The sequence below is a fragment of the Lagenorhynchus albirostris genome, chromosome 20 (genome assembly GCF_949774975.1).
Source record: "Lagenorhynchus albirostris chromosome 20, mLagAlb1.1, whole genome shotgun sequence".
NCBI lineage: Eukaryota > Metazoa > Chordata > Mammalia > Artiodactyla > Delphinidae > Lagenorhynchus > Lagenorhynchus albirostris.
This window is the reverse complement of record NC_083114.1, coordinates 52,214,068-52,228,531: the sequence shown is the minus strand read 5'-3', so window position 1 is coordinate 52,228,531 and position 14,464 is coordinate 52,214,068. Positions and strand designations below refer to the sequence as shown.

At 59.0% G+C, this 14,464-nt stretch overlaps 1 protein-coding gene across 2 annotated transcripts; it reads right to left on the bottom strand.

Moving 5' to 3' along the window:
• Positions 1 to 4,244: 4,244 nt before the first annotated feature.
• On the bottom strand, positions 4,245 to 13,768 carry CYGB (cytoglobin). 2 transcript variants are annotated; one of them, XM_060134002.1, is made up of 4 exons: positions 13,464 to 13,768; positions 8,367 to 8,598; positions 7,910 to 8,073; positions 4,245 to 5,557 (listed from the first exon to the last, which is right to left on the bottom strand). In XM_060134002.1, exons 1-4 carry the CDS (start codon positions 13,604 to 13,606, stop codon positions 5,524 to 5,526), a joined length of 573 nt encoding a protein of 190 aa, XP_059989985.1. In that variant the 5' UTR covers positions 13,607 to 13,768; the 3' UTR covers positions 4,245 to 5,523. The 2 variants fall into 2 exon arrangements, with proteins under 2 accessions (XP_059989985.1, XP_059989986.1); XM_060134003.1 differs by lacking the exon at positions 13,464 to 13,768 and adding an exon at positions 9,690 to 10,866.
• Positions 13,769 to 14,464: the final 696 nt, after the last annotated feature.

The following is a 14,464-nucleotide window of genomic DNA, read 5'->3' as shown; positions in this document are numbered from 1 at the left end:
CTTCTTTGTGTTTTCCTTTTGTCCCCAAATTCCCTGCAGTGATCATATGTTGCTTTTGGAATCATGCAGAACCCCCGTGAATGCTATTTTTATTGTTTTGTTTTGTTTTGTTTTTTGCGGTACGCGGGCCTCTCACTGTTGTGGCCTCTCCCATTGCGGAGCACAGGTTCCGGACGCGCAGGCTCAGTGGCCATGGCTTACTAGCCGCTCTGCGGCATGTGGGATCTTCCCAGACCAGGGCACGAACCCGTGTCTCCTGCATTGGCAGGAGAATGACCAACAGTTCAGATGAGGGAAGTGTATCAGTGCCAGGTTGTGGGCCCCCCCCACCCCATGGCTGAGGAGCTCGGACCATCTTTGTGCGGTCTTTGTGAGGTCATCGGAGCCACTGGACACTCTTGAGGAGGAACAGAGCCCCTTTTGTCCCCAGCAGACTGAGCCGGTGGCCGTGTGAGGATGGACTGGAGAGGGCAGGGAAGCTACAGTGGGGGTTAGGCCTGAAACAAGAGGGCAACAAAAGAAAAGGACAATGGTCAGAGGTGGCGGCTGACTGCTCCGGGTTGAGGGTTTCATGTGCGACAGAGAGGATCTAAGACCAAGAAACTGAAGTGACAGGGAGTCGTCTGGGGATGGAGTCTCTTTTTGCCGGGAAATACTGCAATTGGCCCTTGGTGCTAGTACTGTGGCACTCGCCACGTTCCCTACCACATGGCCATTGCCTATTGGACCACAGGTGGGCACCTCACCCAGGGCAGCCAGTGGCTTCTACAGTGGCCTCAAGTGAGAGCTTTGTCCACAAACACTCACCCAGAAAAGTGGGATCAAACAGCATCTCTCTGCTGGGGGGTCCGAGAGCTGATTCCTCAGTGGGAAGCCGTGGAAGGCTGAGAGGCTGGGTCCAGAGGATTGGAGCCCCAGGGACTGTGCACACTGCAGTGGGGATGCTCAGGCCCACACTGAGGGCCGGGAGATTATGGGGCCTGGAGCTGTCCTCTCCCAGGCGACCACCCAGTTCCCAGGCCCCTGGGTAGCTGTGCTGGGGTCCCTCCTTCTAGCGAGGCCGGGCCTTGTGGTTTTTCCTGACTCCCGGAGGCCTGACTCCCTTCTTTCAGCATGTCTGTCCTTCACCATACAGCACCCCTCACTTTGATTTTCCTTTTTTTTGGCCGGCGCTGCGCGGCTTGTGGGATCTTAGTTCCCCAACCAAGGATCGAACCCAGGCCCTTGGCAGTGAAAGCATGGAATTCTAACCACTGGACCACCAGGGAATTCCCCAGCCCCCTCTCACATTGGGAGCCTGAGTGGACCTCTGTTTCCTGCCACAAAAACCTTCTGACCCAGTGTCTCCAACCCTAAGGGACTGCCAAAGTCCAAACTCTTACCCTGGCGTGGCAATTCTTTTATCAAAGGTATCAGCTGAGCCACTCTGAAACCTACTGCCGTGGGAAGTGTGGAGGGGGCACTTTTTGAGGTCAAGGATGAGTGTTTTTCAGCTGTGGTACCTCGAAAGGATATTCTAGGAAAGCTCTGGGAATAGGGTGAGATGAATGAGGCACTTGCCTGGGGCACAAAATTTAAGGGGGGGGGGCAGTAAACAAAGGAAATAATATTTAAATACAATATTAAAAAAATCTTTACTGGGAAGTCCCTGGTGGTCCAGTGGTTAGGACTCTGCGCTTGCACTGCCCAGGACACGAGTTCGATCCCTGGTCAGGAAACTAAGATCCTGTAAGCCCAAAAAACAAAAGAAAGCCTGACTGTTAAAGAAAAAAAAAAAAAAAGATCTTTATTAAAACAAAAATATCCATGATGAACAAAAAATTCAAAATTTTAAACAAAGACAGGCCGTTGTTTCTTTTAATGACCCCACGTACGTGGCTCTTGTGTCCCCAACTGGGTTTATAAGTGTTGACATAGGTGAGCTAACAGCTTGGGAGATGTGGGGTTTTATGTAGTCTTTTTAAAAATGGAGCATTTATTAACTTTTTCCACTTGGGTCAAAACACGGGAGGATATTTTCAGAAGTATACATGCGGTGCACACTTTTTTCTTTTTGCCTCAGGCCCCGTTAGGGCACTACCTCCTTTAAAGCGAGGGAGGAAGTTGTGCTCCAGAGGAAGGAAAATAGGAACGTAACTTCGCCAGCCGCTCAGGCAGCGGCTTCCCGGGTGATGTTCCTGTCGTGGCCAGCAGGGGTCGCTGTGGGGCTGCGCGGCCAGAACGGCTTGGCCGGGAAGGTGCCTCACAGCCTCTGCACCCCCGTTCCTAACACCCCATCGCTCACCGCTCGAGCACGCCAAGGGGGTTGACACAGTTGCTCAGCTCTTCGGCGACAAGGTTATCCCTGAGCATAGAGCACAAAACAAAACTCCAGTCGCTGCTCCTGTACCCTGTAGCCCCCTGCCCACAGCCTGCAGCCCACCAGGACACACGGGCCCTGCCCAGCATCACCTCTGTTTGGACCTTACCTGCCCCCCTACTCAAGCAGCATCCCTTGCTCAAGTGTAGGATGAATCACTAGTTGCCAGTGTCCTCTCTGTGGGGGGTTGGGCAGTGGAGAGAACCATTCTCAGGGGCCACATTCCAGAATGATTCCAAGCCAACCGAAGTGAACTGGGGAGGGGTTTTTCTTCCTAAAGACTACCCCCCACCTTCGACCACAGATGCCCCTTTTCCTCTTACTCCCCTCGGCCCCACTGTCCCCACAGCCCTCTGGCTCCGGCTCAGCCTGAGCCCGCCAGGGGCCATGAACTGGAAGTCTCTTTCAAGAGTCATCGCTCATCTTGGCCAGCAACACACCCCCCGCCCTCCATCTGCTGCTTCCGGTGGCCTGACCGTCACTCTGTCCTGAGCATTCCCATGTCCCCAGCACGGTGGCGTGCATCTTCCGTCTTGCTCCTGGTACCTGCCTCGCCAGACAGGCCTCACGTTCACTCCTGTTTTAAATTAGAGGTGACCGTGGCTCAGAAAGTGTGAGTGACTTGCCCAAGGTCACACAGCATAGGGAGACAGCCCAGAGCCCGGGGCTCTCTCTTGCAGCGCCACCTCCCTGGAAAGGTCTTGCCTCGCTCTGTCCTCTCCACGCTGCGTGCCCGTGTCAGTGCACACAGCTCACTCTTGGCCCCAGGTACTGGTTTGGCTTTCTAAGAGTGGTATTTATTTAGTCTCTGGATTGCTATCCAGCACCTCTGCTGTGCCAGGCCCAGGCGATGAAGGCCTGGATTCAACAAGTTCACGGCCTGGGAGACAAGACCTTTCTTGTGTGTCAGCTGAATCTTCCCAGGCAGCCGGGAGCCCTCCCAAGGGACAGAGGCTGCTTCCTGCTTCTCCTGCAGCCCACCGGGGGTGGTGACCTCCTGGTCCCTCCTCAGGGAGTCGATGCTGCTGACTGTTGCCTCCATCATGAGTGAGGGCTGGGCAGGCCTGGCCCGAGGCTGTGGGGTGGGAGATAGGAGGGGCTGGGAGCAGAGAGCTCAGGGAAGGTATTGGGGGCCTAAGGCTAGTAAGGACACACTTCCTCTTTCTCAAACGCCCAGGGGCTGCCCCACCACTCATACCTTGAGCATAAGGCCGGGCCTCAGCTCTTGGTGTGGGATGCCCAGCTCAGGTCCAGAAGGTGAAGGGCCTATCCTTGGCTGGCTTGGCTCACTGAACTAGCAGGGCCCTCCTTTCTGAACATCTCTCCCTTGAGTTCTCTCTCTCTTCTCTCCCCCACGTGAGGGAGGATATTTCCAGAACAAAAGAGGAAAAGCCCCCGGACTATTTTTTTTTTTTTTTTGCTGTACGCGGGCCTCTCACCGCTGCAGCCTCTCCCGTTGCAGAGCACAGGCTCCGGACGCGCAGGTCCAGCGGCCATGGCTCACGGGCTCAGCCGCTCCGCGGCCGGGGCACGAACCCACGTTCCCTGCATCAGCAGGCAGACTCTCAACCACTGCGCCACCAGGGAAGCCCCCCCCCCGGGCTTTTTTAAACAAGCAGACTCCCTTCTCCCCTCCCACCTCTAGAGCCCAGCTTCCGTTCTGCAGCTCTGTGCTCCTGAGTGAACAAGCCGGGGCCCCCCACCACCGTCCTGAGCCCCAATCAGAAGGGCCCGCGACCAGCCAAGGCTGAGACACAGGTGAGGGGGACCCTTGGGCTGGGGGGTCGCCTTTCAAGAAAAAGTCCCGAGTCGAGACTTGAACTAAGGAGGGGAGACAGAGGCGAGGGGCAGGTGGCAGAAAAGACCAAATGAGCGTGCACAGACACAGGAAGAACGAGTCTGTTTAATGACATGGCTGGGTCTAGTTACAAACATCAGAAACTACAAAAGGAGGACAGGCAGTTACATGGATGGCTGCACGAAGACGGGACAGGAGGACACAGGCACAGTAGCCACAGCAGCAAAACATCCTTGAGGACAATACACGTGACCAAGGGGCACACACTGGGGGGGTCCCCAGCAACGCTGACCTAGATGGATGGAGAGGGCTGACTGCAAGCCAGCAGCCAGGAGAAGCAGGGGAGGGAAGGCCCTCAGCCCTCAGAGCCCCAGGAAGAGACAGAGGCATCTGGTCCCGTCACCACTGCCCCACTGACAGCAGCCTGGATCCCCCTCCCGCCAGGGCCGTCTGTCTTAGAGGCAAAGGCAGATGGAGCTGCCATCCGAGGTTTCTGGACCATGGCCCCTCCCCTGCTGCAGTCATCCTGTCCAGAGCTTCTGGCCCCCTTGCCCATTTAGGGGCAAGTCAGGGACCCACCTCCTTTTGTGGGGGGCAGAGGTAGGGAACACCAAATCCTTTCTGCCCGAAGTGGAAAGCAGGAATGTGGGGAGCTGGTCAGAGAGAATGGGCTGGGCTTTGCTGGCAAGCTGGGTCACCCCAACCCTGCCCACGCAGGCCCGGGTCCCCTCCGTGCTGATGTGAGACCCCGTCATCTCTGCCGGAACACTCTGTTCTCTGCCCAGGAGCTGCCAGGACTCCTCGGTGGGCAGAATCGAGGCTTCACTCGTGCCTCTGGGCCTTACTGATACACGTTATAGATATGTATGTGTATATATATAGATATAGATTTATATATAGATTGTATATAGAATATATCTGTATATACGGTAGACGTGTGTGCGTGGTATTCTAGATAAGTGATGTGGAGACCTGTGTGTGGCCAGGCAGATAGAAACAGGGCTGGTTTGCTCCTCCAGTGACTCACAGGCCTGCCCCCCGATTCCCGCTGGCCGCTCAGCTAGGTCTCTAACAGTGAGTAGAAAAGCTAAGAAGGGTGTGCCCGGCTCTCCAAGGAGGAAAGGTCCCCCACCCCACAGGCCACCCTCTGCGCCGCTGAGCTGGGGTCAGCAACCAGGCAGCTGATGCAACCTTCCGGCGGCTCCAGGGGGACTGTGGCCGAGGCCGAGGCAGCCTCTTTCCAGGAAGACGAGTCAGGGATTCCTCCAGCTTCCTTGGCACCCAGAGATGGAGGGTCAAGGAGCGTCTTCAGAACTCGGCCTTCTGCTCAAGGTGCTGCCAGGGAGCGGGGAGGAGAGAGGGGGTCCTATGGCCCCGAAGAGGGCAGCGTGGCCGGCGGGCTGTGGATGAGATAGGAGATGTAGGTAACAGGTTACTAGGGCCTCGGAGTGGGACCAGGGAACCTGGGGAGAGGGCAGAGGAATCAGGGGCTGCAAGGCCGAACGGTACCAGCCCAGAGACCCACAGGGCCCGTGAAAGACGCCCACTAGACCCAGCTTCTAGGCCCTTTTCCGCCAAGACCTCGGCCGGCCCATCTGAACCTCAGATCTTTTTCTCTAAAATGTGAATCATGTCTGTGGTGCCCACCTCCGTGGGATCTGAGCTACAGAACTGCCTGAAAGTGTTCCACAAACTGTGAACAGTGAGCTCTCTTCCTCTTAATTCTGAGACATGCGCACTCCCTGGTTGGCCTGTGGTGCCCCCTTGGGCCACCCATGGGCATTCTCTGCACACGCAGCCCCTTTGCACTCACCACCCCCAAACTCCGCCACCTCCCGACCACACACACACACACACACACACACACACACACACACACACACACACACACGAGTGCGAGCACACCCTGAAGCAGAGACAGTTCAATAAACAGTGGCGTCTGGCTCGCTATTACGCCTCTGATAAGCGAGGCTGGATGGAGCCTTCTAGAACTCTGCCCTGTAGCTCTCTCTCGCCCTCCGAACCCATACGGACACTGGCAGTAGTGGGGTCTGCAGGCCCGGGCCCAGGGAGACACGCCCTCTGGGGGGGGGTCGCACCGTGTTCCCAGGAGACCAGAGGTAGCACCAGAGCGTGCAAAGGGATGAGGGGCAATTCCCTCAGCTGGGGTGACCCAAATGTGGGGTGCCCAGGCCCAGGAAGGCGCAGGGCCCCGGCCAGTCCCCACGGGGGCCCATCTCCATTCAGTGCACAAGGAACAGAAAGGGGGAGGCATGAAATTTCAGCGGTTTCCTAATGCTTGGGGTTTGGCGAGATTTAAGTCCCAGGGGTCCAGCTACGGCAAGAGAGGGGAGGGGACAGGGCTTCGTGTCGGGAAATGCTGTCCATGTGTTTCTGATTCACTGGGGCTTGCACGGGCCAGCTCTCTCTCTTCCGTCCCTCTAGGCCCCTATAAAAAAGCCCTTTTCTCTGGAAGCAGGAAGTCTTGTCTCCTGGCTGTAAACAAACTCATCTTTGGCGGCAGAGCCTGCCTGGGGAGAGGCGTGGGAGGGCAAGCCCCCTCCCCCCACTGACCCCTCCCCTGCCCTCCGGCTGCTTCCGGGCTGCCGGCTCTGCCAGCTCCTCCTCCGACAGGTAAAAATCGCCTGCCTGCTTCCGTTTACTCTGAGGTCTGGGGCGGCCCGGGCCCAGCTGTGAACATCTGGAGTTGCTGCCTGGCCATTGCCAGCAGCCCCCGAGGGCTCCGCGCTCTCAGGGTGGCGAAGGGAGCGGCAGCAAGCGGGGGCCAGTATGGTCAGAGGCAGGAAGGCCGGGAGGCCGGGCCTTTGCAGGCTGCCCTCGGGGGACCTACTCCGCGGAGCTGCGCGGGGATGCCTGTGTGCAGGAGGTCCGGCCGGCTCCGCGGACCAGCTCGGAGCCCGGGGAGGGGACGCCGCCTTTTCCCTGGGAAACTGCTGGGAATGTTTCTCTCCAACGCGTGTCCCGAGCCGCTGGCTGACCCCTGCTTCCCATTCCCGCCTCCGCTCCTCTCCGCCCTCCCTCCTCCAGCCCTGCCTCCGCCCCTCCATTGAGCTCCCAGAGCCCCAGCCCCTTGGGGGCCCAGGGAGGCCGGAGTGTTCCCAGCCGCCAAGTCTGGGGGCCAGCCCTCTCCTCAGGAGTCACCAGGCCAGCCACCCTCCTGGAGCCCGTTCCCCGGGGGCCCTCACCCCAGAACTGGGAACCCGGCCGCCGGGGTCAGCCCAGAAGTAAACTCCCCTGCTGGTGTGCGTGGGAGGGACACCCACTCAGGCCCCGGGTGGGCTCCGGCATGTGCGTGCGTCCTCGTGATTCTCCTGGCTCCAGCCTTGCTGAGGCCAAGGCGGGAGGGAGCGCGGTCAGCATTAGATGCAAAACAGCCCCATGTGATTGGTACCAGGGAGGAAGTGGCCAGAGCCGGCCTGGGCTGCCTCTGGGCCCGATGCGCGGCCTTCCCGCCAGGAACCTTTGGAGCCTCTCTGCCCGGGGCAGCCTCGGTCTTGGGGTGCCCTGAGTGTCCACTGGCTCTAGGGAAAGAGAAGGCTCTGCCCGAGGAGAATCTGTGTGGGGTCCTCGGCGTGAGCGGGCCTTTTCCTATCATGCCTGATCTTTAATGTGTCAGACCCCAGGTCCACCCTCCTGGAACTGTTCCTGCCCCGGTGGTCAGTCCCTGGGCGCTAGGAGAGGTGGGAGGCCAGGGAACGGGGGAGGATGTGGCAGGGAGGCTGCCTCCTCACGTGGTGGCGTTGGGGACCTGCTGTACCCAGCCCACTTCCTTGTAGGCAGCGGTCACGTGGCTGTAGATGAGGCCGCGAAGCTTGGCCCAGGCTCTCTGCGTCTCAGGTGGGAAGTCATTGGCAAATTCCTCGGCAATCACCTCCAGGATGACCCCAGAGAGGATCTGGGTACAAAGGAAGGAAGGGGGAGTAAACGCCTGGGCATCCTGCCCTCTGCAGCCCCAGAATCCCTTCTGTCCTGTGTTTGGCCAAGGGGATTGTTCATTAAACAAGAACCTGGCAGCTTCGGGAACCAGACACCCTCAAGACACAGCCCCCATCCTGCCGCCCCTCCCGGGAACAGCCATGCCAGGGGAAGAGGCTGCGTGGCCCAGTGGCCCGCAGGCTGTCATTGGTTATGGGGCTCTGGGGTGGAACAGGGTGGGTGGTGGCTGGCAGCACCCGTCCGGTGACATACCTTGAAGTACACAGGCTCCACCTTGTGCTTGAGGGCGTGGGCTTTGCCCACGAGGGCAAGCACAGAGGACACCTTCTCGGGGTCGTGCAGATTCTCCACCACGGTGTTGAGGGCCCCCATGACCCGGCAGGCGTGCTTCCGCAGCTGCAGGCTCCGCTCCATTTCCAGGGGCTCCTCCATGTGCTTGAACTGGCTGAAGTACTGCTTGGCCGACGGGAAGTTCACAAAGAACCTGGCAGGAGGAAGCAGGGGGGTGCTGAGCAGGGGCCTCAGGCCCCACCCTGAAGTGTCCAGATGATGGTGGGGGGGTGGTACGGAGGTGGGAGAGGCTGAACCCACCCTCACCCCACCATGTGTAGCAGTTCCTCAAACACACCCCCTTCCTCTGGACGACCTGGCTTACATGCAGACCCCTCCCCAGTCCCGGCCATTTCTATCTGCCAGGTTTGCAGCTTCCTCTCCCAAGGAAGCAAGCTTCCTTGCTTTTTGCCTTCTTTCCAAACTCCACACACCCTTCAAGGCCTGCTCCAGTCGCAGCTGAGAGGGTAAGAGCCTGCTTTCTGGAATCCCCAGCCGGTGTGCCCTTGGGCAAGTTAACTTTTCTGCAGTCAAATGCTCTATCCCTGAGCTATACCCCCAAGTTAACTTTTCTGAGCCTCAGTTTCCTCATCTATGAAATGGGCATCACTGTTCCTATCTTGGTTGTGAGTCGTTGTGGTTGTTGGCAGGATGAAACGAGAAACAGCATGTGGAGCCCTGGCACAGTGTGGACACAGGGGGCTCAGTAAATGCCACCCTTTTCTATGAAGTCAGAGCTCTCTTCCTAAACAAAGGAAGGCCCGAGCGGCTTAGCTGACTTAGCTCAGGTCATGGAAGGGAAGAAATGAGACTCAGTCCTCCTCCCAGCCCAGTCCCTTCCCTATTCACTACCCTGCTTCCCTCCTCAGCCTGCATAGTCATCGGTTGATTTAATTAAAGATATGGATTGATGTCACCAGCCTGGTGAGTCCTTCACGTCTGTCTGTACATCTTACCTCTCTAACCAGCCTGTGCACTTCTTGGGGCAGACCCCAGGGCTTTCTAACCCTTCCCTCTCCAGTTTATCTGAAATTGTCTAATTCCCCCCCCGCCCCGCCCACCTAATATCACATTCACTGGGTCGCTCTCATGCTTGAAAACATTCCATGGCTTCCCACTGTCTACCGCACAAAGTCAAAACTCCTTAACCTCAGATTCCAGGCTTCTTAGAAACTGTCCCACACCCGCTTCTCCAGCATGGGGTCCACATTCTTCCCTACGCTCCAGCCCAACAGCTTCACTTACCATGGGTTAAAGATTCCTCGGCATGCTGGGCCCCTTCCACATGGTGGACCCACCCCCCCTTCCCCCGTGTCAGCTGGGCCTCTCCCTGAGCGCCAGGGCGACCGCTTTCCCTCCAAGGCCATTAGTGTGTTCCCTGCCACCTTTCACGGCTTCTTCCTTGTGTGTCTGTCTGGGTCCTGCAACCCCAGGGCAGAGCCCGGGTCTCATGCACACTCTGACCCATCACCTTGGCCCAGAGCCCTGCACTTTGCCGGATGGTGGTGATGACATCTGCGATCCCTCACCCAGCTGGGGCGGGAGGTATGTGGCCAGACTCAATCAAAACTTACATAACTGAAGCCTCAGAAAATGGATGGAATGTCCTGGACCTGTTTTCTCAGGTTGTTTCACACTTTTGGAGTGTCCCCTTTGTGATTAGAGAGAGCTGGTAATTTGCCAAAACAGCCCTTGGGGCCTGGGGTCGGGTCTCAGATCTGAGAGCTGGAACAGATGCAGGGAGAGCATCTGGCCCCGGCCACCCTTTCAGGCTATGAGGAGGGCCCCTCTCGGAGGCCAAGTGTGACCTCGGGCAAATCGCTTCACAACCTCCTGTCTGCAAAAGTGTGAGAGAAGTCCATGCACCCCTGCTTGCTACTTCACAGCTATACTGGTGAGGACAAATGACGCGATGGGTCTGAAAATACATTGGATTTCTCTGGAGAAGCGTCGTAATGAAGGACAGATACAAAAAACCCAGTCTGGATTAAAATGAGGATCTCTGACTTTAGAGGTTTTACATTGCAACAAAAATACTAATTTCTATTTGGCTGGTGAATAACAATGTGCAGAGCATCTCCACTTGTTATTTCATATAATGCCACAACGAAGTGGGTATTACGTCCACTTTACTGATGACAAAATAACAGGGACTATTTATTGAGCACTTACTATATCATCTCATTAATTCTTGCGATATCCTCCTGAGGTTGGCACTGTTTTTATTCCCACGTTCTGGATTAGGAATTGATGCCCACGGCTGCATCAGTGGGCCAAGCGGAGTGGGTGGCAGGACCAGGAAGGAGCCAGGGCGGCCCCGGCTATGATGGCTTCCCCGGACCGCCTCAGAGGCTGCTCTGCCGGGGATGGTAGCCTGGGACCCGGTGGGTCTCCCGTTGTGGCCCTAAGGATGGTCCCGATGAGCCCTTCTTCTGGGCCAGGGGAGTCAAGGGGCCTTGCGCTCTGCTCCTTCATCCTGGCGTTTCTCTGCGCCCCCCCCCATCCCCGTGTTTACTCCTGACCCTCCCAGTTCCGGCCTGCGCTGCTGGGAGAAGCCTCAGCAGCCAGCTTGGGGAGTTTCTCAGCTTCCAGAGGCATCTGGGCTTCCAGGAGAGCCTGAAATAGGCTTGTCTGAGCGTGAGGGGGAAGGCGGCAGAGTTACAACCGGGAGAGGAGCCTTCCTAGAGCATGCATGCTCCCTCTTGGTCTCCTCCCGGCAGGGAGAGGAGGCGTGGGGTCTGGGCAGCCCCTCTGGCACCATCCTCGAGGCTGCTACCTCCTCACAGGAGGAGTGTTGGGGTGTGGGAGTGGGGAGGGAGGAGGTGAGAGTGCCCGGTCAGAGGGCGACTGTCTCGGGCTCTGTCCCGCCCGTCCTTGTTGATGGGGCGTAAAGACAAGAGGGGTCTGTGACAAAACTGAGGGGCACAGGATCTGGGGAGGGGCCTTATCTGAGAAGCTTATCAGTCGAGTCCCCCTAACACCCCCTACTGGGGCGGACATCAGGAGGAGAAAAAGGAAAGGGAGGCTGGTGGGACTTGGGGCTGGGCGAGGGGGTGCCGGGCCAGCTTCTCTTCTGAGCTGGGCTGAGCTGGGCTGGGCTCCCGGCAGCAGAGGTGGGGTCCAGCGAAGTGTGCCTGGGGTTATCAGCGGCCCAGATCTAACTGCTATCTCAGGCTTTCTCAGGTTAACTGTGGGCCTCCCTCTGAGCCCTGAGCACTAGGCGACCACCCCCTCAGCCCAGACCCAGTGCCCATTGAGGAACGAGTTCCCCTCTGGGGAACTAGAGGGGTACAGAGAGAGGATGAAGCCCTTGCCAAGAGCTCAGACTCTCCAGAAACACCTCAGGGTTCAGTTCCTTCCTCGGCACCCCCCATTCCTGGGGAGGTTGGGTGGGACCCTAGGCGCCGGATCTTGGACACATCCCTTACATGTCCTCACCGGCAAACGGCAGGGCGTCGGGACAAAAAATCTCCAAGGTCCTTTGGACTTTGCCTCATTTCCTCTTGGTGACCCATGTGCACACCCGGGTGCATCCTGAGGCCTGGAGGGCCCGCATGTGCCGACAACACAGCAGAGAGCAGCCCTCCGGGGACGCAGTCTGGCGCATCTGTGACTCCACTGTCCACGGTGTGCTTGTGTGGGTGCTCGCACGTGCAGAGCTGCACCTCCCAATGTCTGATGGCTTCGGGATCTGAAATCCCCTCTTAGCTTCCCCACCACCCCCGGCTGTTTCTGGACCTGGGAGCTGCCCAAATAGCTGTCCCTTCCTCAGGAATCCTCCTGGAACTCCTCAAGAGTGCTTCTTGCTCTTTTTTCTCCAAAATCTGTTTCTAAGTTGGAATCAGGGCACATCGATATGGAGCTGAGTAGGTCCCAGGCTTGGGGGAGGCACAAAGGAGAGAGTTCGGGAGAGAAAGAGGAGCCAGAGACGGGGCCAGGACTGGGAGACAGGCATGCACTTCAACTGTCCTTTCCACAGACAGGTTTCACCCCATCTTCAAACAATCAGACTTTCCAGATCTGCCCTAGATTTGACAGCTTCCCTCTGCCAAGGACAGAGGGTTAAGGGGACCTCCCTGCCTGCGCCCCCAGGGACCGGCATGTGTGGGAAGAGAGCACCGATCTGTAGCTGTAGTCAATTACTAGCTTGTGTGGCTTGGGGACATTAACTATATGGGAATGGTGTGCATGTGCACTGGTGTGTAGGTGTGTGAATAACAGTGTCACTCTGTGTGTGTGCGTGCCTCGGGGGCATGTGGTGCCTGAATGACCCCTGAGCCCAGGACACATGACCCCTTCTCCCCAGATCGGGGTTTCAGGGTGGGGCCCTGTCTCCTGAAGCTTCTCCCTTTCCCTCCACCAAACTCGGCAGGGACTGTATCCTAGGGGACTGTTTGCTTCTCCACTCACCTGCACCTCACCTGGGAGCTCCCTGCTGGCCTGGCCCCAGGGGCAGGAAGGGGCCAGCTGGGAAAACCGGACCTCCAGGGTCTACTCCTTCTGACCTCTATTCTTTTGCCCTTTGCTCTGTTCTTCCAAGTCTCTGAATACAGAAAGGGGCTGAGCTGGAGAAAGGGGTTTGCTCCTTTGTCCTCCTTCTTGGCTTGTCCTCAGTTTTCCTGTCTCTAGAATGGGGAGCCCCCAAAGCCCCCACTGGAAAGGCTGGTAAAATGTGTGTCCATAACAGCTCGGTTGCGTGGCTGGGGTCGCTGGTGAGGAAGGCATGGCTGGCTGAGCCAGGAGTTCTGAGGCCCGGGAGGGGAGGGAGATGGAGGTGCCCTCCTTCTGCGTCTGGCTCCTAGTTCCTGGTGAGCACCTCGCCCAGAGAGAGCTAGGAAGGGCTCGGCCAGGGCTTCGTCCACCCCAAGGCGCCCCACGCTGCCCGCACCCCGACCGGCCCGGCCCCAATCGCAGCTGGGGAGGTGGCGCCCGAGCTCGGACCCGGGCCGAGCCAGCCTCTGCCCGGAGCCGCTGCCGCCGTCCCTCCCCCGGGCCCGGCCGGGCCGGGGCGACACCTACCGCACCAGGATGGCCACCCCCACGTCCTCGCAGTTGGCATAGAGCCGGGCCCACGTCGCCTGCACCGCCTTCCTCTCCGCCTCGGACAGCTCCTCGCTCCGCTCCCTGCGCTCTATCTCCATCTCGCCCGGCACTTTCTCCATGAGCAGCTCCCAGCGCAGCCCGGCTACGCTCGGCGGCGGCGGGGCGCGGGGAGCCGGGGCCGGCTGCGTGTGCCGCTGGCGGGCGAGTGGTAGAGCGCGCCGGAGGGAGGGAGCGTGTCTGTGCGCGCCGGGTGTGTGTGTGTGTGTGTGTGTGTGTGTGTGTGTGTATGTGTGCGTGCGTGCGTGCGTGTGTGTGTGTGTGTGTGTGTAGGGTATATGTGCAGGGGGCGGGGGACCGCGAGCGGGGGGCGGGGATGTGGTCTGCTGGAAAAACATGAAAAAAAAAAAGATCCGCTCCAAACCCCCAACCCCTTGTCCTGAGCCAGTTCCGGCAAGGTGAAGGCTGGGCGGGGTGCCCGCCCTCCAGGCCACCGCGGAGTTTGACTGCCGGGCGGGGCGTAGGTGGGGCGGGTGTACTGGGGGGTCCCGGGAGGAGGGAGCGGGCAGTCACGGGGCGCCGGGCCGCACGGGAGTGCGCCGCGGCGCGTGCAGGTCTGGGGGCACCGGGTCGCGGCTCACGCGCTGGGCGAGGCCGGGACGTCTGCGCGTGTGCCCCCTTCCCGCGGCGGGGAACTGACTCTAAGTCGAACACTCCCAGGCATTTGCGGCGTGGCCGCCAGCCCGAGGGGGCGGCGCGAGCCCCTCCAGCTGCGCCGCGGTCCGAGCTGAGTTCCCGCTCGCTCCCGGCCTCTCCCGAGCCAGCCGGGGGGCCGCGGCGCCACCCGCAGAGCTCCGGACCCCAGACTCCGGAGGGCTTAGGACTGGGGTCATCTCCCTACGCCAACACCTTACAGGAAAACACCAATGCGGGGATGGGGGGCGGCTGTCGAACTTGAGCGCCAGAGGCCTGCGCCAGCC